Below are 25892 nucleotides of genomic sequence, written 5' to 3'. Positions count from 1 at the left end.
ATAGTCTACAATTTATAGCTAGGGCAATTTACATCAGTCTTAACTGTTGCCATCCATGATATCCTTTCAAGTACTGAATCTTGACTTAATTAAGAAAGTTCTGACTCACCCTTCAATTTTTTCCTGATCAATCCTGTGTAGTCCGTTTTGAGCTTTATGGAATTCTGGGGTTAATGTAAGTGTAACATACTCACAATTATAAAATGTGGATATAAAAGCAAAATACAATCTATTAGTTGACTTGTATAAGTTACAAAGATCAGCCCTATAAAATCTGGCACAAATAATCATAAGTTAAGTGAGATTTTATTTTTTAAACATTTTTTCTAAAACAGACGCACAGACAGACAACTAACTACCACCCCCAAGTGGTTACTTGAAAGCACATCAGTCAGCAATATCTAAACGTTCAAGATGTATATGAAAGAGTTTTTAAAAAATACACAAAATGCTTCTTTAATATTTATATTTACATTCAATACTAATATACTAGGGGGCAGTTAAATGTTCGATTCTGATTGATTTGCATTTTGTCATGCATTTTTTTTTAAAGAACCCTTGACTTTTATTTTGAAAATCTTAACAGGAAGTAGTTGCTGCACAAACTTCCGAGAAGGTTGTCCGAAACCCTGTTAGGGATTTCCCTTTATTTGATAGTCTTGTTGATTGATGTGAAATTGAAAAAACGCAGTATTAAAAGGCTAGAAGCACGGCGCCAGTCATGTCAGAGACATACGGTAGGGTGATTTATTTTACCTTTGTCTTGTCACACTAGTTATCGACAGCATAGCATGATTTTTTAGCAGGTATCCCGACCTCATTCATCACAGTATTTGCTTACAAGCTGTGTTTAGTGCCAGCTAGGCAGCAGCTTTCTGTCTGCCATATGTTTCATCGACGCTAGTCTTAAGTGTTTTATTTTTGATTCGTCAATTAATAAGGCACTGACAGCAATAATTATTGTATTACGTTATCTTTTGGGATGTTACTTGATTGTTATGATACCCTCTTTAGTCTCTATATTAGATAATGAGTATTGATAGCCTATATAGTCTGGTTAATGTTATGATTTACTAACATATATGCAGATATTTGGCTATTTAAATGTTATGTATTAGTTATGTTATTTGCATTTTTATAACAAAACAAAATCTGTGTTTTTGTTTTTCTCCCCTCTAGATTTCCTGTTTAAGTTTCTTGTGATAGGAAATGCAGGAACTGGGAAATCTTGTCTGCTTCACCAGTTTATAGAAAAAAGATGTATGCAATTTTCTGTTATCTTACCAATAAATATTTTTTAAAAAAATGAAATTTTACACCCGCCAATGTTCTGTTTCTAATGTCTTCCCTCTTTTCCTCTAGTCAAAGATGACTCGAATCACACTATTGGGGTTGAATTTGGTTCAAAGATAATCAGTGTGGTCAATAAGTTTGTCAAGCTCCAGATCTGGGATACAGCAGGACAGGAACGTTTCAGGTGTGTTATTTTTCTAAATCTTTTTCCTTCTTATATTGGCTGTGTTTGTTGTGACCACTGTGAGATATGACTCATGATGAAAATGTTGTTCTCAGGCAGTCAGATGGTGCAGCATTTCGCAAGGGAGTGATTGGACTCCAGATTGCATGTAGTTTATAGTACCTCACACAGATTAATTTGTCAGTGCTGTAAACAAAATGCTTAATTTGCACTGAACTTTTGCCAGCAGCTTCTTCCTAGAGCCAAAATACATTTACAATGAAAATATACTAATGTGACTCAAATTATTTACACATTGATTTAAAGCTTCTTAAAGAGATTTTTAATTCAGTTTTAGTGTTGCGTTAAGTTTCCAATGCTTCATATCTAAATGTAGTTTCTCATCTAATATTTATATTTTATTTCAGATTTATTTTTCATTGCAGTTACATCATTTAAAAAAAATCACAAGATAACTTGAAGCAAAAAATTATGCAATTTGTCTCTTCCTCAAACAGCATTGAGCTCATTCAAGCTGCAGCTCATAAAGAGCCCTTTGATTTGTTGATCAAATATATGTAGCCTGTCCGGTGCAGTAAAATGTTGTCCTACATGTTCATTTCCAAATTATATATCCCACGTAAGATAATATGTTGTAGTTATTCGGGAAACAAATGCTATTGGTTGAACAGATGTTGAAGGAGTGCTAATATAATACCAATATACAAACCAGAGTACCATTTAATGTCAGTTACATCATTTGGACATTAATGTCTTTGAGTTCATGCCTGTGGTTCACAATCCAATCAATTCTAGATAAATAAATACAAATTTAAATCTTTATTGATTGTTCTGTTTTACGTTAAATGTGTTTGCGAATGACAACTCGGCCTTTAAGCAAGTAATTATTTTAATTGTATTAGTATCAATAATAATAATTTTGCTCAAAATTAAATCAAATATACGCTACTGTTGTATAATTTGAATAATAAATGTTGGGGTTGGTTAGATTTTTTTTTGTAATGTTCTTTAAAGAAGTCTCTTATGCTCACCAAGGCTGCTTTTATTTGATCAAAACCACAGTAAAACAGTAATATTGTGTAATGTTATTGCGATTAAAAATGAAAATATTTTCTCTTTGAATATATTTTAAAATGTAATTTATTCCTATGATGGCAAAGCTGAATCTTCAGCATTATTACTCCAGTCTTCAGTGTCACATGATCCTTCAGAAATCATTCAAATATGCTGATTTGCTGCTCAAGAAATATGTCTTATTATCAATGTTCCATAAAATTAAAAAAAAAAACAGCATATTTATTTGAAATGGAAATATTTCGACAACTATGTAAATATCTTTACTGTCACTTTCGATCAAATTAATGCATCTTTGCTGAATAAAAGTATTTATTACCATTATCTGTTGATTAATTGCCAGTTGCGGGTAGCTCTAAAATGACCAAATATCAGCCATTTAATTGGTTGGTTGATATATTGGTTTACCACTAGATTTAACCAGCTGTTATGCCAAACTCTTGCAGACCTTACAGAGGTTTAATTGTTTGTGCAAATGTTTGTTCTCCTCAGGTCTGTAACACGCAGCTACTACAGAGGGGCAGCAGGGGCTCTTCTTGTATATGATATCACTAGGTAAAGTCACACTTGTATATCCAGTTCCTCTGCATTATATTATGGGTGTGTGACTATTGTCTCAGATTTTCATATATTTCTGGATGTTTGCCTAGACTAGTGTATTGATCTCTCACACTTTCTGTCTCTGGATATTAGTCGAGAAACATACAACGCTCTGACTAACTGGCTGACAGATGCTCGGATGTTGGCCAGCCAGAACATAGTGATTATACTGTGTGGAAATAAGAAGGATCTGGATGCTGACCGTGAAGTCACCTTCCTGGAGGCCTCGCGTTTCGCTCAAGAGAATGGTGTGTATGCCAGACTAGCAGATACCTGCTGGTTACTATTGATCGGCTTGCATATTGTGACTGTGCCAATAGAGGTCACCCCACTACAGTATAGGATTACTAACAAACATGAGCCCATTAGTGAACGTGTGGACTCACAACTGGCTGCATCGAGATTACAAGGGCAACCCTGATTGGTTATTGGTGCATTGCCAGTGTTTATGGATCTGTGTAATTGTTAACTAAAAAAACTAACTAATTAAAATGGTTTGCATTAACTGAAATAAAGCTGGGGGTAAAAATCAATATTAGATTAAAAACTTCAAAACCGAACAAAATGTGGTAATGTTTCTTTGGCAACTAACTGAAATAAAATGTTCAAGTAGAATTACTAGAAGATAAAACTGAATCGAAATACAAATATTTAAATAAAACAAAAACCAATAAAAATGGCAAAAGCACATAACAAAACGACAACTGAAAATATAAAATTTCAAGCTAATTCTAAATATTTTTAAATACTTTAATAGCATATAAATACTAAATAAACAGTTATTGAATAAAAATAAGCATAGCAAAATATTCACAATATCAAAATCTTTTTGTGAATGCATTCATTTCTGCAAATTATTTATTTTAAAAAACAGATGTAATTTTTTTTTTCATGTTTACTTTCAGAGCTCATGTTTTTGGAGACCAGTGCACTAACAGGAGAGAATGTGGAGGAAGCTTTTGTGCAGTGTGCTCGAAAAATCCTTAACAAAATAGAGTCAGGTACAAAAAGACCAGTGCCTTGTGCTCTTACTTATAAGCATATAAAGACATGTGAATCAAGCTGCTGAGCTTGTCATTTGTTTGTGTAGGAGAGCTGGACCCGGAGCGGATGGGTTCCGGGATCCAGTACGGAGATGCAGCGTTGCGGCAGCTGCGTTCTCCCAGGCGGGCTCAGGCGGAGAGCGTGCAGGAGTGTGGATGTTAACAAAGATCCCAGACAACTGACCAACCAGGTGAAGGTCTAGAGGCTTGACTTATCTCTGCTTGCTTTTCATTTTTGAGGATTTAATATTAGAAGGTTGTCTAAGCTCTGTCCTGAGGGGTTTCAGCAGTTCCTTAGCATTTTCATGTGCAATACTCATTAGGGGTGTGATATTGTCTACGAGAATATCTTGATTTTTGTTTTAACGATGTGTGATCTGACATAGAGTATGTCCCTCACTTTACAAATACGCATATAGAGAGTGCACTCATACACTATGTGATGTAGTCTAGAGAGTTAGTGTAATGCGTTTGTGCATTTAAAGTCCACAATTTCACTGTGTGATTAAGTCTTCAAGATAAGGAGGCAAAATACCTCCGTATTGTATGTAATGAGAGGGCTGTCATCACTTCACGACCGCTAAAAAAATATGTACTATATAGTATGAATGTGTGTAGTATGAATGCAATCCGGATGCATTGTGACCTTCCAGCATCAGTTGCGTCACTTCACTGCCATTCACAAATTCTCTCCCATGACCTCATGGGATAGTAAAGTGTCCAGTATGCACACTTCAGAATCTTGCCCTATATTAATTGTATAGTAAAGAAGTGTGTGATTTTGGATGCAGCTAATGACTCACTCATTAAGTGACCTGCTGCCACCTACAGGTGGTTTTAATTTCACAGTATCTTTTAATTTTTGTTTAATAGTTTCAAATATCAGTATTCAGCGTTTTAAGTTGAAAACTTCAAAACCTTATTTATGCATTTGTAACTGCAGGTTAAATGCATTAATGTCCCCTCTGAGCTGCAGCAGTCTGTGTAAATGCATCTTAAAGGGATAGTTCACCCATGAATGGATGTGCTTTGATGGACTTCATAAGACATACAGCCATTCACTCCCATTTTTAAGCTTGGAAGAGCCAGGACATATAACTCCTAATGTATTTGTCTGAACGAATAAAGTCATAAACACCAAGGGTGGCTTCGGGATGACTTATTCATGGGCTAATTTTCATTTTGGGTGAACTATACCTTTAATGTCACTTCAGATGCAACTTCTGTTTCCTCTGCATTGCAAAGATCAATTTTATTGATGCTGATTCCATCTTCTAATTGAATTTGATTAAATGTAAATGTTTGATTAAATTTATTTTAACCTATTTAATGGTAAAAATGCCCATAAAAGGTACAAATCAATTTTAAAATAAAAGATAATTTCTAAGATAAAAAAAAAATAAAAATCACTTTTGGAGTCAGCTGTCCACGGCAGTCCGAAACCTGACAACGTACCAACACGCACACAAAAAAACAACACAGCAATATATTGTCTAATTATCGCTATCGATAAAATCCCACAAAAATCATTTTTTGTCAATATCGCACACTCCTAATACTTATTATTACTAATTTTCTTCATGTTGCAATATCAAAATCTTGGTCAAAAGAAGGTGGTGCTTTTCTTCTTCTTTACTGGCTCCCGTACCGCTCATGATGGCATCATCTTCTAAAAATAGCAGCACTGCATTCAGATTTAATCAGATACAGTTGTTCACTGTGCTCACAACATCATTTCCTGCATATTAGATTTATGTCTTGCTCAGTCTGCTAAGGGTTCTTTTCTGTTCAGTTTCCTTCTATAACTGAATCATATTTTAAACGTTTTTTAAAGTCTTAAGTTTGAAATTTAGTGTTAACCGTGTAAGAAACTAAGATAAAATAAAGAATAAAAACAATAGGTCTGAAAATACAAACATATAACATTGTATAAATTGTTTTTAAAACCATTTTTGTATAAATTGTTGCATTGAATTGAATCTGACATTACACAAATTAATTTACACAAATTTACTGGTTGGGTTTCTTTAATGAGGCCTAATATTTCCATTAGGAAAATTATTTTTCATCTATTTTTGTTCACTGCTAGCGTTTATATTGTCTCATTACCCTTTTCGCCTGAAAAGGGTGTTTTTGTTTTCCTTTTAATGGTATAAAATCCTGGGAACACTTTACAGTAAGGTTCTGGATGTTAACATTAGTAAATGCTAACATGAACTTACAATGACCAGTACTTTTACAGCATTTATTAATATTTCTACTTCATTCAAAAATGGTTTTCAACACCGATAATAATAAGAAATATTTCTTGAGCTGCAAATTAGCATATTGGAATGATTTCTGGACACTAACATATGTTTTCAAATTAAATACAATTGCAGAATTTCATGTTTTTACTGTATTTTTGATTAATTAAATGTACCCCTTAAAAAATAAAATAAACTTACCAACCCTAAACATTTTAACATGGTGTATATCAATTTAATTTTTATACTTCAGTTTGTATAAAGCAAAATTAATGTATTATAAACAATGTCACCAAAGAAAAAATCATATATTTATAAATGAACATTAACCTGAATTATTTGTAACTTTATGATTCCTAATGCGTGAACTAATACTAATGAACTGAATTGTATTTTAAAGTGATTTCAGTATACTTCGTGACGCAGGAGGAGCTCTCTTCAAGAGGAGGTGCTATTTTTGTCAGTGACACCAACCAAATGCCGCTCGAGTTTGCTTCTGCATGCCTTGCGTACAAGTAATAATTCCTCAGCGCCAGCCTACACACACACACGGTCAAATGTTTTACCTTCTTCCACCGCCTCTTAAGAGCAGACCTCCTTCTCCCACTTGGTCAAATGCTAAGCGAGAAACAGTGTCAGAGGAATGGATATATTTAACTCCAGATACACGGCCCTCTCAAGCACTTTCCAAGGTTTCCGAGGTGCCTTATTTGGAATGCGAGCTAGAAATAGAGATTCATGGAATCTTCAAGGAGATTCATATAGAGATCTGAAGAAGATCAAGGCTGATTATGAAGCTACACCTTCAATTTGTAGACATGAAGAAAGCAGAAAAGACCATCTATATGATTTTTTGCACTTTTTCTGTCCTTTGGCCAAGGTTGTGTGAACACGAGGAGGACGACGGTAGTCGGGGCGTGTGATGTACGGCTCATCGTGGTGGAGCGTCTGTTTCCCTCACCTTACTTTTACTTCTGTTCTGACATGCCGAGGACCCCCTTAAACTCCTGAAGGATCCGGAAAATGTTTACTTTCCCCCTCGGGCCCGCAGGCAAAGACATCTGTGGTACCCAAAACCCTGAGGGTAGTTAAAAGATCTGGCTCTTGCCCCAGAGAATACTGCACTGAGCCCCGTCTTTTCCTTTTCCGTATGTAGATGTTGTGTAGAGAAGAGTTTATATTATCACCGTGGAGCATGTTTCATGGTTGCAGTACTACTACATATTCATAAATGAATATATACAGCATATATATATATATAGCTGCATCACTGCTCTATGGCACGCACCTGTAATTATTATCAACGATGTGCATTCTCGCTTTTAATTAGCGTTATTTTTTTCCATTATTGTTAGGATGGTTTAGGATAGTATACCAGAAAGTGGTTGACATTTGTCAAAAAGTTTTGTTCTTGTATTGTAATTTACATTTAAAATGTCAGCCAGCGCCCACTTGCCTTTATATCACACTGTAATTAATTGTCAGTATGGACAGCTTCAATATCAGTGTTACAGCCTCTATATTTATAAAGCGTCCCCATGCTGCATTCCCATTTTTAGGTGTTTGTTGAAATGATACTGTCGTATTTAAAGTGATTCTTTTTTTCGAGAATTTCTTTTTTTTATTATTTTACTTTCTAAATCTACATTTTAAATGGACATATCTTAAATAAGCTTGCATCGAAAATGAATGCTGAAATGTGAAAGCACTTCACTTTGCTTGTCATTGTCTTTATATCAATCATTTTATGTTTGTAAAAATGGCAATTTGTTAAAATGAGGCAGATTGCCAAGTCATGTTTATCAATGCATTCATTGGTAGTTCCTCGTTTTTTCATAAATTCTGCTTCACATGAACCTCAAACGTGTCAGGAAATTCTGTAGTACTGATCAAAAGTCTGATTTAGGTGCTGAATGTAAAATCTGTTTGTAAAATTAATGTAGTTTCCAATCCTATTTTGCTTAACAGTCAAGTTTTCTTAAAATAAATAAATAAATAATAATTAAAGGGTTTAATTAAAGTGAATAAGGAAGATAATGCCAGATATTGTCATTGCTCCTTGGCTCTGACACATGGATAAGGTCCAGGAACAGCATGCTCCAATGAGTTGGTGATATCATAAATTTGTGCATAGTAGTGAGAACAGTTTCGTATATTAATGGCAGGCCTGTGTACAAAGTATCCTAAACTACAAACATAAATGCTTTCACATCCATTATATGCTTATGTAAAGTTTTATACTTTATTTTGTACTTTTACATACCAATAACTCTCTCTAAACAGCAACCTGTTCAAAATTAAGACTGAAAACAAAAAAATCTCATCACTATTAGTGACCTATTCATGTGGTGAAATAGCACTGTAAATGTTACACATTTAAACACATCTCAGTTTTACAAGCTGAAATCTAAACACATAAACCTAATGCCGTCCAATCAGACAGTGGAATGCATATTCATCATCATAATGTACTTCATTAACTTTATGGCTTCAATACTTTTCCACTAAAACAACACTATTCACATAATACATGCTAGAATTGACTATAAAACATGATATGGGGGGAATACCTGTACATTTGTTCATACAATACATGCATTCTTCCATTAAAGATGATGAACTAAATATTATAACCACTGAATTTAGAATCAGTTAAGTTATCCTTATATAAAGTGTACAAATATCCCACTCTCATTATTCCTCAAAAAATAAATACAACATGAAATACCTGAGTGCTACTAAAAACCAAATAACATCACACTGAATGAAAGTTATTCTTGATGAAGAACAGCTGGAATGGCTTTAATCTCATTCAAAAATGATTTGTCATTTTGCTGTGTTTCATGCTTGAGATACCAGTGACTTTTTACACTTTATTTACAACATAATACATATGGAACGCACCGAGTGAATGTACAAGTAAAATCTAATTTGGCTCATATCAAAGAAAACGAATATTAATATAATGGAACGACTATTTAAATAAGTGATTTCTGAAAAATACAAAACAGATTTCTTTACATTACATTAACCCTAAATGTTAATTAATATAAACAATGGAGAAAATACACAACATTACAACACATCACATTTTATGTCTCTTAACTGTCTGACAATTACTGAACACTTTTAAGTAATTGTTTTGCTGAGAGTGTAAAGAGACACTGGTAAATGTCATGGCCTGTAAATCTACGCAACCTACAAAATCAACAAGGCATGTGATTGTTTGACAGTTTGCCCTGCAGCATCAATGGATTGTGTTTTCATATTTGATACATATGTACCAGTAAATGCAACATATCCATGGTGTAAATAAACCCCTAAAAAACCTTGAGTTTAATTTATTGTAACCCATCTGGAAGAAGGCAAGTGAACTGGACAGATGCTCCAGTCATTATTACGTGGAGTGTTTTGGGTTGTTTCGCCTGAGAGGTTTATACAGTCACAGACATTTTTAAAGGATCTCTGAAAGCAATACTACCGAGACCGAGCAGAAAAGCAGCGCATGTACTCTGTAATCCAGGGGTTGAAATCAGGGACAATCTTTTTTGCGTTCTTTTCTAAGTCAGCAGATCTGGCTCTTTGTTGGTCAGATTTCTTCATCTGTTTTTCCACCTCCCGTCTGGTTTTTGCTCGCAACGCTGACTCATGGATCTAGACAGAAGAAAGGCTGCATGAAGTAGGCATGAAAAAACGATAAACAGATGAGTACGATAAACAGATTGAAGGGTTAGTTTCACCATGAAAATTCTATCATTTACTCACAAAACAACATTAGACCACATTGACTTTGATGGACAAAGGTCATTTGAAACATTTAAAGTAGTAGTAATATAATGACAGAATTTTCATCCCTTTAAATTTGGCATGAAATGGAGGTTGAGTCTTTTCTTTTCTATTGTGATGTATATCTGAGTGAAGCTGCTTCTCAAACAAGAAAAAAAGTATTTTGATTTTGTGCATCGTGAAATTGATTGATGGTGGTGACCTTAAAGTTGCAACAATCCAAGAGAGGACTTCAATTTATAAGGAATATTTGTTTTATCCTAGTATTTTTTTCAGAAGTTTGCTAACTGGTCAAGAGCCTCTTATGATATGAAAGGATACTCACCTCTGCGGTTGATGTTGCAGGTCCAACATTATGGGTTTTCTTAGAAGCCATATCTGTCCGCCTCTCTCCTGAGCCATACAGGGCAAAAGGGTGACGGTTCTCTTTGTCAGGGTCTTTGGTGACATGAGGCTTGACCTTTGATCTTGTATGCTTGTGTGAAGAGCGGCGTTTGCTCTTTGGTGTATTCAGGATATTCGTGTCAGTTTCTGGGTTGAGAGCAGGAACGTGTTCTCTGGCATTCTCTTCCTCCCCTTCTTGATGATGCTGATCACCAACTATGGTAACTAGCTCTGATGAGAAAACAGAAAAAGTGTTTGGAGTCATTTTAATCAAGTAACACATATTAGTGTGTCTTTGGCATTAAGGTTTTCATGGTTTAAACGTTACTTTGAAAATGAAATGATGATTGTGCTTCTGTAAATATTTCACTACGGTAAAGTTATTTACTGTAAATAAGGTTTTAGCATCAGCATCTTTAGAATGTATTAATATTAACATTATAAACAAGTCAGTAAAGTTTATCTCTGTATGTCATAATTTACAAAGAATTTAAGACACATATGTAGCTGTATTATAGCTGTAGATCAATAAAAACATTGATAATAATCATATAATTTATTACTACTATAAATATGGATGTTTAATGAAAAATAGAAAACCTATTTTTTTTATTCACAGTCAGTGTCTATAAATATTAAGGAAAAATCTTTATATATATATATATATATATATTTTAAATTTGAGTAATTTTGCTTTTGTCACTTTTTTGTTTTGTTTTAATATTTTTATTTATTAAATAGGTGATTTTCATTCAAGTTTAAGTTTGAATCTAATATTTAGATTTTGTTTTAATTAACGAAGATATATTTATATATGTATAAGTATATTATAAGTATATTTAGTTTTAGATCACAACAACAACACTCGAACACACAAAATATTTTAGTAAATATTATATAAAGAAAAACAACATAAGATGAGATGACAACCTGTAACGTTAGCTCGATCAGGAGGACTTACTGGTGTCTGCAGTGTTCTGAGCTTCTGCGTGTGGTTCTGGTGTCACACATGCAGATCTTTCTGGTTTCTCATCATGGATCCTCAGAGGTTCGACTTTATTCCGACTTAGAGGAGTAGATTTAGGAGTAGAGCCACTGGAGCCTGTCTCGCTTCCCCATTCTCCCCAAAACCAAGGGTTGTGCGCTTGCTCCAACAGACGCCTTGACAGTCTGTAGTTCAGCAAATCCTCATAACATTTCGCGTAGGTGTCCCATCTCGGATCTTTAAATTTCTTCATGTATTCAGACCTAATTCTCTTCGTCACCATATTTCACTATCGTTCGACTAGAGAGAAACATAAAGGTGACATTACAGCGCAGTCTGTTGAAAGGCAGTCATTCTATTCCAAATCAGCCCTCTCCTCGCGCCAGACTTTTAAACCAAATTACTATGGCAACAGAGTTGTAATACGCAAGCGAAAGCCAATCGCTGAGTTTCTCTCTTTGACACGCCCCCTTCGTATACACACCTACTTAAACTATGGCGTCATCTCGGAGCTCTCTGAACCTCTTTACGCATTTGCATAAAGGGTTCATAAGGTGACGATAAACATGAATGCTGACTTCAGTAATACAGTTCGGTAAACTAAAACACTCGAATAAAAGGGTAGACATTAGTACATTTTATACGTAGCATATATAATGTGCTGCCATCGACAGTGCGACTGTACAGAGAAACGAAACACTTTCTTTAAATACTGTAAGTAGTTAACGTTAAATATCAGCGTTTGGCACAATGCATATCTAAATGCAATCAAACGTTGTGTGGTATTGTATTAAAATAGAGGTTAAAGCTGCATTAGAACGTCGACTAATTTTTAAGCGAGTGTCATGTGACCGCAATGAGCGGAAGCAAGTTGAATGAAGATTTGTGTCATAAAAGCCTGTCAACAGTAACAAGCCGTGTTTTGATATTATATTTACTTACCGTTTTGATTAGGACAGGATCGAGAAGCTAAACAGATGGCGCTTGTAGTCTGCAGACGTCAACCTTGCTTTGTAAAAGGTAAAAACACGGTTATAGCTCCGCCTTGTGGTGAAGGCGCTGGAAATCACTCGAAGGGACCAACAGGTGTTGTTCTCTACGGTTAAAACTTGACGTCCCAGAGAAGGTGTGTGTGGTCTTAAAAGTATTGATTTGTATACGTGTTGTTGTTTATAACCTTTGAACAGCATTTTAAACGACAACAAAACACGTTACACTGCGATAAGTATACTGACGTGAACATTTGTGCCACATACTGTCATTATTTATCAAATATTGAAGACTCTGCCATAATCCTGTTTTCTCCGGTTTTCCTCCGCTTTAATCTACACAACCGGAAATGGACGAGCATCCTTACGTCAAATGCGGAACTTATGCGTGCATATAGCCCATTCACACACAACATGGACGATGGTGCCTGTCTGGAATAACCAATAACCAGACCAGACCTCAAAAACCTCCAATAAAAAGAATCACCTTTTGACCTCAAGGATTTTGAATCAGGCACATTTTAGTTTTAGGATTTGTGACTCATTCATGGCAAATTGAAATCTGAAATGTGATTGAAAACGTGGTGAGGATCTCACCCTGGTTCTTCAGGAGGGAAATGTAGCTCATTGCATTCAGGTCAGAAGGAGGTCAACTTTCTCTATTTTCAGGAATGTTTGAAGGGTTCAATTTACTTTTGTGTGACCATATGATGACTTTTTCTATTTTTGTAAACTTAAATACTTTGTACACAAAGAAAACTGCACTATGAATCTTACTTCATCAGCTATGCTTCCTGAAAATAATTAGATCAAACTTTTTTGCTTTTCAGCAACACTCTAGATCACTAACCCCCAGTTTTCCCAGACTGAGATGTATGTTTGAGCTGTTTCAACCGACATATCTTACAATATGTCAGTGTCATTGTTTTTGTTCTCAAGATGCACACCAGTAATGTTTTTTTAAAGGTACGTTTATAAAAGTTACCTAATTTAACCAAAAGCCTAATCCTTGCTTAATCTAAGCCCTGTCTGTAAAACCGGGCTTAAATTACCAGTTTCAAGTCAAACAATTCATTAACACAGACATGTCACATAAACCAAATAATGGACTTTAATAAATTAATGACTATTTATGTACAGATTACAGTCTTGTGATAGACAACACGGTATAACAGTTTTCTGGATCTTGATTGTGTCTCTTTGGACAATGCCGGGACCTGCCTCATCGTGTTCCTGCTTGGTAATCCAGGGTATGTAACACATGGGTACAAAATATATCTGTACCAAAGCTGTCCCATAATAATGAATGTCCAGTATTCTCTATTATTGCTTGATCCACAGCAAACAGATGCAGATGATGGATTTAGAAGCACTTGCGGTGGACAATGCTGGGGCCTGCCTCATCGTATTCCTGCTTGGTGATCCACATCTGCTGGAAGGTGGACAGGGAAGCCAGGATGGAGCCACCGATCCATACGGAGTATTTACGCTCAGGTGGGGCAATGATCTGTAAGATTGAGGAGACACATGGGCATGTCAGTGATGCATATTGCTCAATCGATAGGGAACAGGAGCATGTTAAAAGATAACCACAGATGCATTACAGTACCTTGATCTTCATTGTGCTGGGGGCCAGTGCGGTGATCTCCTTCTGCATACGGTCAGCAATACCTGGGTACATGGTAGTACCACCTGACAAGACATTGTTGGCATACAGGTCCTTCCTGATGTCAATGTCGCACTTCATGATGCTGTTGTAGGCGGTCTCATGGATTCCAGCAGACTCCATACCTGTCCAGAAACACCTTATTAATCAAACTAAAAGTTGTATGGAAAAATGCAACATTTTTTACAGTGTTTGTTTTTACGCACCAATGAAAGAAGGCTGGAAGAGGGTCTCTGGGCAACGGAAACGCTCATTACCAATGGTGATGACCTGGCCGTCGGGCAACTCATAGCTTTTCTCCAGGGAAGAGGAAGAGGCAGCAGTGGCCATCTCATTCTCAAAGTCCAGAGCCACATAGCACAGCTTCTCCTTGATGTCACGGACAATCTCACGCTCAGCTGTAAACAGAGTGTACAAGTAAGTCAGTTGTTTTTTTCCAACATAATATAACAAAACAAACCAAAAATTGTACAGGCGTTTTTGTGAAAACTGATACTTTTTTTCAGGTTCCTTTGGAAATTTAAAATTAGAAAGAAAACCATTTATTTCAAATAGAAATTTACTGTAATTTTTGATTAATTTAATGCGTTCTTGCTTAATAAAAGTATTAATTTCTTTAAAAAAAAAAAAAAAAACGTTACTGTATATCCAACAATGAGTAATATGATCAATTAAAAACAAATCTTTGGCCAATAACCATTATGGTACTAAAATATTGTGCATCCTTCAACAAATATGAGTTGAAAGACAAATTTGAAAAGAAATTTGAGGAGTTGTTGCGACAAATCTTATGTAAACAACACAGAAATTATTGTGAAATTGAAAAATTGCATTTTCCTACCAGTTGTGACGAAAGAATATCCACGCTCGGTCAGGATCTTCATGAGGTAGTCGGTCAGATCGCGACCAGCCAAATCCAGACGCATGATGGCGTGGGGCAGAGCATAACCCTCATAGACGGGGACATTGTGGGACACACCATCACCAGAGTCCAGCACAATACCTTAAATATAGAAAAACAGGTCAGAAAAGACTTGTATGTAACACTGCATGTTAGATCCCTCAAAATATATGATTAGTGGGAGTGTTAGGTGTTAACATAATCGCCTCACCAGTGGTACGGCCAGAAGCGTACAGGGACAGCACAGCCTGAATGGCCACATACATGGCTGGGACGTTGAAGGTCTCGAACATGATCTGGGTCATCTTCTCACGGTTAGCCTTGGGGTTAAGAGGAGCTTCAGTCAGAAGAGTTGGGTGCTCCTCAGGGGCCACGCGGAGCTCGTTGTAGAAGGTATGGTGCCAGATCTTCTCCATATCATCCCAGTTGGTAATGATACCGTGCTCAATGGGGTATTTCAAAGTGAGGATACCCCTCTTGCTCTGAGCTTCATCTCCTACGTATGAGTCCTTCTGACCCATACCCACCATGACACCCTGGAAGAAGAAAAAGGAAATTTTTAATGTCGCAAATGTTATTATAGCTAAAGCTTGTTAATTATTTTAAAATGGCGAAATGCAACATACCTGGTGACGGGGGCGCCCAACAATGGAGGGGAAGACAGCTCTGGGGGCGTCATCACCAGCAAATCCAGCCTTGACCAGGCCTGAACCGTTGTCGCACACCAGGGCGGTGGTCTCTTCGTCGTCACACATCTTGATGGATTCTAATGAGGGACATAACAACACACTCAAATGGCAAATTGTAACTACCGGTATATGTTGTGGTGAATAATTCCTATGAATTCTGATTTGTACGTTTTTGTATGCTCTGCTTACCCCCCGCTGATGGTTAAATTTAGGCATAGACGTTCATGCTTACTCTTTTCCAAAAAAAAAAATAATTTTTAAATACGAAACCACCTTGTAAAATATTTGCGTGATCTCAGATTGAACATTAAGAAATATTGGATTGGGTGCAGCCTTGTGCAAAAAGTTCAATCGAATTATTAAGTGATTCTACAGAAATGCATGCATAAGTTATATACACATAGAAAAATGTTTTTGTCATTATATTAGAACACTTTGTTTCCATCCATTTTTTGGCATAATATTTTAGTTTCATGACTCATTTCATGAATATAGTCAGTTTCATGACTCATCTTATAAGTCTTTGTTTTAAACTTAATTTTATTAATCAGTAATGAATTTCCAAGTGGTTAAAAAGTGATGATCCAGTAATGACTTCAATTATGACTGCAGGTTTTACCTTTGATTTTACTTCAAATTTAAGGCAGCAATTAAAATGAAATTAAGTTTATTTGACTTTTTTGTGGTACAACATGTGCTGTAGAAATGGAAACAATGAATAAATCAACTAACAATAAAGTAATATTATTAGTTAAGACATTTTGTCATAAATATAACTCTTAATTTTTTAATTTTCTTTAAATACATATTCATTATCTACTATATGATTCTTAAATACTGTCTGGTCAAGTATACAAATGTAGGCTATATGAATGACAAATCAAAATATACAATTCATTATAAATACATTCAATTATTCATTTATGAAAACGTAATTATGCAATTTTCTTTATCCTCGATCAGTTTATAACTTATTGCAAACCCTTTAGCTATATCTCGTAGACTTGCCTCAAAAGTTTTCCTGTTAGTCCGCGTGACAATATAGTAAGTAGCACATGGGTTTAAACCTTCTCTCTTACCTTTCTCTGATGAGGCTCAGTGCAGAACACAACCGCTGATGGATCCAGTCACGGACTGACTCACCCATGAAAACCTTTTATACTCTAGGTGTTTGTCCCCATGCGCACTATTGAGGATGTGTGTATGTTCAGTTGGAGTTTTCCCCCATCCTTCAACCATATTAGGCTTTTGCAGGGCAAGCGAGGGGTGACTTCCTAGTGAAGCGGCGTGTCTCCGGCTATCCCTAAGTCCGTAGTGAGCATGACTGTCCTTCTATGGTTTGATAGTCATCCTTCCAGACGACAGCATGAGCTGTATATGGTGTGGGGGGCGGTGTTGATGTTGCTACCATTTCCCACATGCTTCTTATATTTCTGTCAATCGTAAGATACGTTTAGAGATTTGTGCACCGCCAATATTTGATCTCATTATTCTCATATACTTTGCTGACGTGAATATTTGTAACTAAACAGTTGACAGTAGTCATTGACTTCCATGTTATTATGTTTTTTTCCTAAATGGACGTCAGTGACAACTGTCAACAGTTTAATCACCAACATTCTTTAAAATATCGTCTTTTGTGTTCAACGCAAGACAGAAACTTATACAGGTTTGGAACAACTTGAGGGTAAGTGATAAACAAATGTAGGGTTTTATTTATTTTTAGCACATTTAATCTGCTTATAGCCTTTAATGTGCTATTTTGCTTTTTATGTAAACCTTGTTATAAGAAATATATATGAAGAGTTCAGATGCAAAAGCCTCTAAGTGCCATTTGAAATTTTCTTCTAAAATTATCATTTTTATCAAGCTTGTATATTTAGGTTCAGTAATTTCACTTAAATGGCAATGAACATTACCTATTAATTGTCATTTAAGTGAAATTACTGAACTTAAATATACAAGCTTGATAAATGAACATTTCAAATGGCATTTAGAGGCTTTTGCATCTGAACTCTTCATATATATATATATTTGGTGGAAAACAAGACAAAACAATAAAGAAAAATCATGATTCCTGGTGATTTCTTTTTCCAGTGCAGGGAGGTGTGTGGCTGCTCTGCATGCTTTACTACTCAAGAGGCCCGTCTCTGCAAGCAGATACCCTGCCATAGTTGGCCTTTAGAGCTTATGTTAAGCGAGTCAATGAAGAGAGCAGCCACAGTCACTGAGGGTAAGTAGCTTACAACACAGTCTGAGCTACAACCTCCCTGCTTGAACTTAATCAGACTTTGTGGTTTAGTTTCTGAGGATAAGAGAGGGGCACAATGAGGGGAATTAATGAAACCACTTTATCGTAAGGGAGTGACCATAACCATTTTGGACACTGAACAGTCTCTTGCATCATCAATCATTTTCTAGAGTTGACCCCCCCCCCCCCTCCCTTTACTTAACCCACTTTTGCTGACACTCTTGATTTCAAGAATAGCTTGTTATTTATTTTCAAGGCTCAACAGCACCCTCTTATGGCAACTCAAGTTGTTTAAATGTTCTCCATGACATGGCATGTGGACAGAGCAGTGTTGCAAATAATGTTTCACTGTTTCAATGTAATTTATTAAGAGTGCAGATAAAACAATAAAAAACAAAATAGAAAAAACAGTCGAACATACACATTTCACTGACTGAAACCTAATAAGTTACCACACAAAATATTAAAGTCTTTTAAAATTCTGAATAATCACGTCCTAATGATACATATATAAATATATTGTCTGTAAGTAAAAATCTCTCTCATATAGTGTCTGTTTTCAAGTACAACCGAGACAATAATATATATCCTTTTTTCTTTTACAATGGTTTTAACAGGTGCTCCTTCTAAAACAGTATCTTCATTACTTACAAAAATTTAAAGTTGGATTTCATCCCAGTAAAAGCTTTGAGGTTTTTGATTTAGGCACGATACATTGACATCTGTGTCATTAACAAAGGCGATAAGAATAGACAGAAGCACCATTGTTTCTGTAATTCCCTTACCCCGAAAAAAAAAAAAACCCTTCATAATCTATTACATGTAAAACATAAGCAGAATTAATTAGTGTAAATTGTTCATAAATCATTCTTGTGTAAATTTTCCCATTGAATCAAATGTAAGAATTCACTTTTTATGTTTTTTTTTATGGTTTTATATATCCTTTACACAGAAATGAGTTCTGCTCATGTATCATGAATAAGGCCTATGTACACATCAATAAGCTGATTATCCCCTGATTCTTAATAAATGACTGACATGATTTATTACAAGTAATAGTTGCATCAAGTAACTTGGTCTCATATTTCAAATCTACCTCATATAACTTTCAAGCTTTTCCATTCAAATGTATTATTGTTTTTCTTGGGCGATGAAAGCATAAAACAATTTTAAAAGCATTGTATTTTGCAACTCTGACGAGTATTAAATCATATCCACAGCATGTTCGCTGTGACTGTCTGCCATTGTAATTAACAATGATCAGTATACAACTGGTTTCCAGTTACTTGGCAGTCTATGACACTGCAAAAGCTAAATAGCTACATTTCAGTCTTAGTCATTTCAGAGTGCTCAAAAACACAATAGAACTTATAAAGAGCATTTAAAGATGTTTGAATGTGTGCCCTCTTTTTGTTGTCTTTAAATTACTGTTCCTCTTATTTGTAGAGAGCATTTTTTTGCTCGGACTGCAGGAAGGCCTGTTTCTCCATCAGTTTGTGGAAGAGGCCCTGGTCATTGGCAAGGAGTTGGGCATGGCTGCCGATCTCCATCACGCGGTGCTGGTCCAGCACAGCCACGGCATCTGCGCTCTGGATGGTGGAGAGGCGGTGAGCAATGATCAACACTGTGCGACCGTCCAGCAGCCTCTCTAATGCTTCCTGTACCAGAAACTCATTCTCTGCATCCAGAGCACTGAAACAGAGAACAGGGCAAGTCTTATTTATATAGAAGAGATACAGTATATTCTCATCATGACACAAGCCATCAATGCTTAAGGTTCTACAAAATCATGGCAACAAGATCAATATTTAAAGATTGTACATTACAGTATTGGCAAACATAATTTAACAAGTTAAAGTGATGATTAAGTCAAGACTTTGACTTGTCCTTCAATGGTCCTGAAAGGATGATGTTTTTTTTGTTTGTTCGTTATTATTTTTTTAAGAAGTTCTATTATTTTATTTTAAAAATGGAAAGATATGATTGTAAAAGGATTGACACATAACTTGAGGATACATCTTTTAAAATAATACCTTGTTAACTAAAATATAACTATATTTATTTTAACTATATATATATATATATAGACAAAGCATAAAGACCTATCTTGGCGGGGACAAGCCAAAAAGAGATTATGACTCATTTAGGAATTTAGAAGATCATAAAAAATCTCCAGATGTTAAAAATATTATATTTTTTTTTATTACAATTTTTAATTGTTATTAAACTTCTCATTTATCCATCAATTTATTTTTAAGTACTGTACATGTTAATTATAAGTTGAAGTAATCAAACAGCATCTCACCTCGTGGCTTCATCCAATAAAAGTATTTTGGGATTCTGTGAAAAGCAACAAATAAGCATCAGATCAAGGTAAAAAAAAAAAAAAGATTTAAAATTCAGTCTAATACTAAAGAGGACAGATTACCTTCAGCAGGGCACGTGCTATGGCGACTCTCTGCTTTTGTCCTCCTGTTCATTCAACAAATCAGTGTAGTTATGCATTAATTGTCAAGTGAATTACACACAGGCAGATTTGTCCCATCACAAACATGAGTTTCACTGGAGGTTTTTCCTACCTGACAGCAGTACCCCCTTCTCTCCTACTACTGTATCATATCCCTTAGGGAATTCCTGGATGAAGTCATGAGCATTGGCTATTTGCGCTGCCCTGTAGATGTCCTCTACTGTGACCTGACTTGGGTCTGTCGCCCCATAAGCGATGTTCTCAGCAATGGAACAGGAAAAAAGAACCGGCTCCTACAAAAAGCATATTCACATGCAGAAATTTGTAAAATGGTGGTAGCATATGGTCTAATTCTTTCTTCTGGTGGCTTTTCTTACCTGGCTTACAGTACCAATGTGATTCCTCAGCCAGTAAGGATTCAAGTCTCGTACATCACGGCCATCAACAGTGACCACACCTGCATTTAAATAAAAACTACACATGTATCTCTGCATTTTTCCTGTTGTCATATCTTGTTATTATTACCTTATTATTCCACTATGTTTTTACTTTCAGTTCTCACCTGAATCAGGATCATACAGCCGGAGTAACAAAGACACCAGTGTGGATTTGCCAGAGCCACTGGATCCCACTACTGCCATTACTGACCCCGCTGGCACAGACAAGCTTAGATCCTGGAAGATGGGCGAATCCTTTCTCGTTGGGTAAGCAAAACACACATTACGAAACTCCAATTCTCCTTTAAACTGCTCTGGTTTCAACACAAGCCCCTCTAAAGAAGAAGAAAATCGACAAAATCATTCATTCTACTTCCATTCACATATGAAAAGATAAAAGTATTGTGCATTTTAGGCTTTATTTAGAAAGGAGATTCTGTTTACCATTGAGGGGAAATTCTGGCTTTCGGTCCATGAGTTCCCATAGACGAGTCCCAGCACCAAGTCCCTTCATCAACTCAGAATAGAAAGAGCTGAAACCTTAAATTAATGCAGAAAAAGTTGTAGAGTGCTTTAAAAACTTCTACACAGAACAAAAATTACAGCTAAACAGGTTTCTACCTATGAATAAGGCCCAGTGTTCCACCGCCACAAGAGCGGTTTTGTTGGGAAATCCCAACAGAACTGTGTTGAAAGAAACCTATTCTTTTCTACACGTTGCACACTGGCCACAAACATTATAACGCTTACCTTGGGACCCAATGACATGTATAAAGTGAATTCTATGTAAACCAGACCATGAGGAATTTGAAAATTAAGTCCAGGATATGGCTGACCTGAACTGAAAAGTTTATCAGAAAATTAATATATGTTGACAGACATAACTACCTTTCCAAAAATTTGGGTCGAAATGATTTTTTTTAAACATTTTTGAAAGAAGTTTCTCAAGCTAAAAAACGTTGCATTATTTTTTTACCAAAAATACAGTAAATATTGTGATTTTTTCCCCCCCCATATATTTAAAAATTATATTTATTCCTGTGATGGCAAAGCTGAATTTTCAGCAGCGGTGTCCAATCTTCGGGGTCACGTGATCCTTCTAAAATCATTCTGCTGCTCAACAAACATTTATTCTTAATATCATTGCTGAAGTTTTCAGTGGAAACCGTGATACTTTGACAAATAAGTTTCTTTTACAAAAAGTAAGGTCAAAAGAACAGCATTTTTTACAAAAAATTTTTAAATCTTGCGTAAAAAAATCTTATAAATGTCTTTACTGTCACTTTTGATTAATCTATCCTTGATGAATAAAAGTTTTATAATAAATTAAAAAAAAATCAGTGTTGCTCTGAGCTAACATCCTAACCTGCGATGCTGATGCCCACCCAGAAGGCATACATTAGGAAAGAAGAGAGCTGCCCAACGGTCATGGCCTCAGTGGCCATCAGCAGACCTCCCTTATACAACACACTTAGGATGATGACATTTCCACTCAGTCCCGTCTGCAACAGAAATGAAAACATCAGAGCAGGACTGGACAAGTGATCTTAAACTGCCTTACTGATTAAATACTACTTTTAAGTAAGAAGAATCTCACCACTCCATAGAATCCAGCGGAAAGCACAGCCTCTTTCTTAGCTAGTTCAAAAATATGGTCAACCTTTTCCGAGTACTTCTGCACCTCCGTCAGCTCTTTTCCAAAAGCTCGGACCGTCCGTATGTTGCTGATCCGCTCTTCTGCCAACTAGGAGATGCAGAGCAGCTACAGAGTAAATGGATCCCTTTCCCACTTGCTGTCATTATGATTACAGTCTAAAGGCTTAGTTTCAAATATGCAATAAAGCCCCATTAAAAGGAAACATGACCTCTTACCTGTGTGGCCTCTGCCAATGCATCCTGTGTGCGTCTTGATATGGATCGTAGGAATCTACCGAAAATTACCGCCAGGCAGGCAATAGGAGGAACAACCATCAGCACAAATGCTGCCAGACTAGGTGACACATACAACTGAGAAAGAGAAAGAGAAAGTTCAAGAGTTGAATTAGTCAGTGATGATAAAAATAGATGCATTTATGAGTACAAACAGTACTGAACCAGATTTGCTGCATTTCTCTGTCTTCTGTTTTGGAAAGGGATGAGGAAGTGATGCATTTTTCATATAAAGCGGAATCATGGCAGCTAGTTTCACATCAGTGCAGTTAAAATATGATATTCGTAAAGAGAAGTAACTGGTAAAATGTCAAACTATCACAAGCGTCTCACCATCATGCCAACCCCGGCCCCCGCCTGGGCGAGGGATCGCAGCCCATCAGACAGGTTGTCAGTGAGGCAGCGTCCAACGATGGCCGTGTCTGCCGAAAGCCTGTTAATGAGCTCACCCGTTCGGGTCTTATCAAAGAATCCCACCTCCTGCTTCAAAATCGAGGAGAAAAGGATTTCGCGCAAGTTTCGTACAATCTGTTGCCCTGTGAAAGCAGAGAAAGCCTTATTAAAGCGCAAGGACAGTAATGGTCAACTCAAAGTGAATCACATGGAATGATTCTATTTAATGGAGTAAAGAATCAAAACAAATACATTCAATCAATAAAGATGTAGACTACCTTTTAAAAGATTAGGGTCGATTAGATGTTTTTTTTTTTTGGAAAGAGCATCTTATGCTCACCAAGGCTATATTTATTTGATCAAAAATACAGCAAAACATAATATTATGAAGTATTATTACAAATTAAAATAACTGTTTTCTTTTTTAATGTGACAGCAAAGCTGATTTTTCAGCATAATTTCTCCAGTCTTCAGTGTCACATGATCCTTAAGAAATCTAATATGCCGCTTTGCTGTTTAAGAAAATTATCAATTATTATTATCAATGTTGAAAACAATTCTGATGCTAAATAGTTTTGTACAAACCATTGTACAACCGTATTTTCAGGACTCTTTGGTGAATAGAAAGTTCAAAAGAACCACATTTATTTGAAATAGATTTTTTTTTTAATTTCTTTGCTAATTAAAATTTAAAATTTCTTTCAAAATAATAAAAAATAGTATTGACCCTAAACTTTTGAATGGTAGCGCGTAATACACAAAATTCTCTATAAAGCATCTTTGTAATTTCACGTGGATGCGCATGGAGACTTCACCTGAGATTTGCATCAGGTAGACACGAGCAGCATTTGCAGCGCCTCCACAGAGGAAGACACCCGTTAGCATTAAACACAGGGAGGTAAGGGAGGCGTTGAAGTCCTCTGTGGGGCTAGAGTAGATGGTGTCTATCACTTGTCCCAGAAAAAATGGTGCAGACATGGTGACAGAGCTTGCGATCACCAGAAAGCTCACGGCAGCTATGAGGAGAGTCAGGAAGTCATTCACTTAGTAAATTATTATAAGGCACAAACAAAATATCCATTTATTAATCAGGTACATTTAGCAGAAGTTATATTAGCACAAGTGGAATTTGTTGATGTTGATGATTTCCTTTGTTTGACAGTCATATACATTCTGTTCTTTTTATATTTTCAAAAAATTAAGATATTTACAAAATTTACACAGTATACAAATTGATTACTGGTCTATTTTATTTACAAAATTGTCCTTTTTATCTGGATATATATAACAAATTCGTTGTAATGTATGTTCTTCAAACATTTATGTATCTCTTATTAGAAAATGAAACGTGCCACAATCTGGTATATTTATCATGGTCAATTTTTGTAAAGGATGTAAAACTTTACATATGGATTAATCTCAGAAAACTATTAAAACCAATCAAGAGCCTTCGGATGTAGCTAAACACAGAACATAAGCATTTGACTTGCCTGTCAGTCTCCATCGCTGAGGATACGCCAGCTGTAGCAACTTATTGACATCTTCTGAGGGTACAGGCAACGTGCTTTCTGAGGTTTTAACCTTACCCACCTGATTTACCACAGTCTTTGAGGTTTGTTTGGAGTCTGCAGATGTGCTATAGAGAGCAACCGTGTGTCTGGAGTGTGTCCACATACTCTTGGGTAAAAATAACCCTCCAGTTTTGAGACAAAACAGCCTGGACATGTTTCTTCCCGTATACACAGGCAACACAAGGACATCAAATGATCCATTCTTGCACACTTGATTTCTCCACGGTGTTCTTGATGTCCGATTAGGCAAATTATATAATGTATCTGACCGAGAGCAGGTAATGTTACACTGTTTCAGTTTACCGATTGTAAATCTTGTCATTCGCAACATTGTCTCATACATTTGGAGAAAAAGACGAACAAAATTAAGTTTATGATTCTCGACTAATCATTATCTGTCGAAACTTACTGTATAAAGTCAGACGGACAAATCATCGAGGAGTGCTGTAAATGTGGAGTGTCTGGACTCACTTTTGGCTGCATGACACTTTTGTCAGTAGAAAGACTGAATTATTGTTGGCCAGGGGTCGACGGTTACTGAGGTTTATCTGTTCCTGACAGTTTTCACATCCAACCCTTGTTTGCGTTATCTTAACACACGCCCAGCACATTCACTGGAAGCGCCCTGTCACAAAAACCTGCTGCACGACATCTGTCGGTCTTTCCTCAACACAACGCCAATGACTGTTCCAGTAACAGAAAAGTGCCATTTGGAGTGTATTTAAATAAAATAAGAATAAAAAGGTGACCCCGGTGATTTCCTTGACTTTCAAGGAAGCGAAGAGCTATTACGTCATTAAACGATCCTCATCATAGATTTAACACGGAGAAGTCGCGTTGGTCTGATCAATTGCACCGCCATGTTGGAAAGGTCAACAAGGAGAACTTCAGGGAAAGAGAGATTACCATGTTAATGTATGCTGCTATTTACTATGGTTTACTAATGAATGAATGAATAAATATATTATGAGTGTTTTTGGATAGTTATATTAATTTATGATAAT

At 36.0% G+C, this 25892-nt stretch overlaps 4 protein-coding genes across 6 annotated transcripts; 1 reads left to right on the top strand and 3 right to left on the bottom strand.

Moving 5' to 3' along the window:
- The first annotated feature begins 588 nt into the window (after positions 1-588).
- Positions 589-9770, top strand: rab4a (RAB4a, member RAS oncogene family). The gene is made up of 8 exons (XM_039672919.2): positions 589-737; positions 1180-1260; positions 1363-1477; positions 3044-3106; positions 3245-3399; positions 4057-4152; positions 4242-4385; positions 7321-9770. Exons 1-7 carry the CDS (start codon positions 722-724, stop codon positions 4355-4357), a joined length of 642 nt encoding a protein of 213 aa, XP_039528853.1. The 5' UTR covers positions 589-721; the 3' UTR covers positions 4358-4385; positions 7321-9770.
- ccsapb (centriole, cilia and spindle associated protein b) lies at positions 8656-12934 on the bottom strand. 3 transcript variants are annotated; one of them, XM_039672918.2, is made up of 4 exons: positions 12538-12850; positions 11572-11884; positions 10552-10841; positions 8656-10094 (listed from the first exon to the last, which is right to left on the bottom strand). In XM_039672918.2, exons 2-4 carry the CDS (start codon positions 11876-11878, stop codon positions 9918-9920), a joined length of 774 nt encoding a protein of 257 aa, XP_039528852.2. In that variant the 5' UTR covers positions 11879-11884; positions 12538-12850; the 3' UTR covers positions 8656-9917. The 3 variants fall into 3 exon arrangements, with proteins under 3 accessions (XP_039528852.2, XP_039528851.2, XP_088973123.1); XM_039672917.2 differs by having other exon boundaries at positions 11572-11895; positions 12538-12847; XM_089116997.1 differs by having other exon boundaries at positions 9952-10110; positions 11572-11895; positions 12538-12934.
- A 738-nt stretch (positions 12935-13672) lies between these two features.
- Positions 13673-17177, bottom strand: acta1b (actin alpha 1, skeletal muscle b). Its single transcript, XM_039672952.2, has 7 exons — positions 16920-17177; positions 15778-15917; positions 15363-15687; positions 15092-15253; positions 14457-14648; positions 14194-14375; positions 13673-14091 (listed from the first exon to the last, which is right to left on the bottom strand). Exons 2-7 carry the CDS (start codon positions 15904-15906, stop codon positions 13948-13950), a joined length of 1134 nt encoding a protein of 377 aa, XP_039528886.1. The 5' UTR covers positions 15907-15917; positions 16920-17177; the 3' UTR covers positions 13673-13947.
- A 1257-nt stretch (positions 17178-18434) lies between these two features.
- On the bottom strand, positions 18435-25695 carry abcb10 (ATP binding cassette subfamily B member 10). Its single transcript, XM_039672941.2, has 13 exons — positions 24808-25695; positions 24133-24333; positions 23258-23460; positions 22868-23002; positions 22593-22739; positions 22362-22497; positions 21440-21535; positions 21121-21330; positions 20936-21015; positions 20671-20851; positions 20520-20563; positions 20397-20431; positions 18435-19783 (listed from the first exon to the last, which is right to left on the bottom strand). Exons 1-13 carry the CDS (start codon positions 25229-25231, stop codon positions 19528-19530), a joined length of 2148 nt encoding a protein of 715 aa, XP_039528875.2. The 5' UTR covers positions 25232-25695; the 3' UTR covers positions 18435-19527.
- Between the last annotated feature and the right edge of the window lie 197 nt (positions 25696-25892).

The sequence above is a fragment of the Pimephales promelas genome, chromosome 11, assembly GCF_988280905.1.
Source record: "Pimephales promelas chromosome 11, fPimPro1.hap1.1, whole genome shotgun sequence".
Lineage (NCBI taxonomy): Eukaryota > Metazoa > Chordata > Actinopteri > Cypriniformes > Leuciscidae > Pimephales > Pimephales promelas.
The sequence above is the reverse complement of the archived record's forward strand: the minus strand, read 5'-3'. Positions and strand labels throughout refer to the sequence as shown.

Bases quoted from the DNA above. Each gene is read 5' to 3' on its own strand.
- rab4a (XM_039672919.2), top strand. The intron at 3,107-3,244 runs GTAAAGTCACAC...TCTGGATATTAG, and splicing joins CTTGTATATGATATCACTAG to TCGAGAAACATACAACGCTC. The intron at 4,153-4,241 runs GTACAAAAAGAC...TTGTTTGTGTAG, and splicing joins CCTTAACAAAATAGAGTCAG to GAGAGCTGGACCCGGAGCGG.
- abcb10 (XM_039672941.2), bottom strand. From the start codon at position 25,231: ATGTATGAGACAATGTTGCGAATGACAAGATTTACAATCGGTAAACTG. The intron at 21,016-21,120 runs GTGAGAACTGAA...ATTTAAATGCAG, and splicing joins GCTGTATGATCCTGATTCAG to GTGTGGTCACTGTTGATGGC. The intron at 19,784-20,396 runs GTGAGATGCTGT...TCTCTGTTTCAG, and splicing joins TTATTGGATGAAGCCACGAG to TGCTCTGGATGCAGAGAATG.
- acta1b (XM_039672952.2), bottom strand. From the start codon at position 15,906: ATGTGTGACGACGAAGAGACCACCGCCCTGGTGTGCGACAACGGTTCA. The intron at 15,254-15,362 runs GTGAGGCGATTA...TCTATATTTAAG, and splicing joins CGCTTCTGGCCGTACCACTG to GTATTGTGCTGGACTCTGGT. The intron at 14,376-14,456 runs GTGCGTAAAAAC...GTTTCTGGACAG, and splicing joins CTTCCAGCCTTCTTTCATTG to GTATGGAGTCTGCTGGAATC.
- ccsapb (XM_039672918.2), bottom strand. From the start codon at position 11,878: ATGGTGACGAAGAGAATTAGGTCTGAATACATGAAGAAATTTAAAGAT. The intron at 10,842-11,571 runs GTAAGTCCTCCT...TTTTCTCATCAG, and splicing joins TCAGAACACTGCAGACACCA to AGCTAGTTACCATAGTTGGT. The intron at 10,095-10,551 runs GTGAGTATCCTT...TCTTCTGTCTAG, and splicing joins CTGCAACATCAACCGCAGAG to ATCCATGAGTCAGCGTTGCG.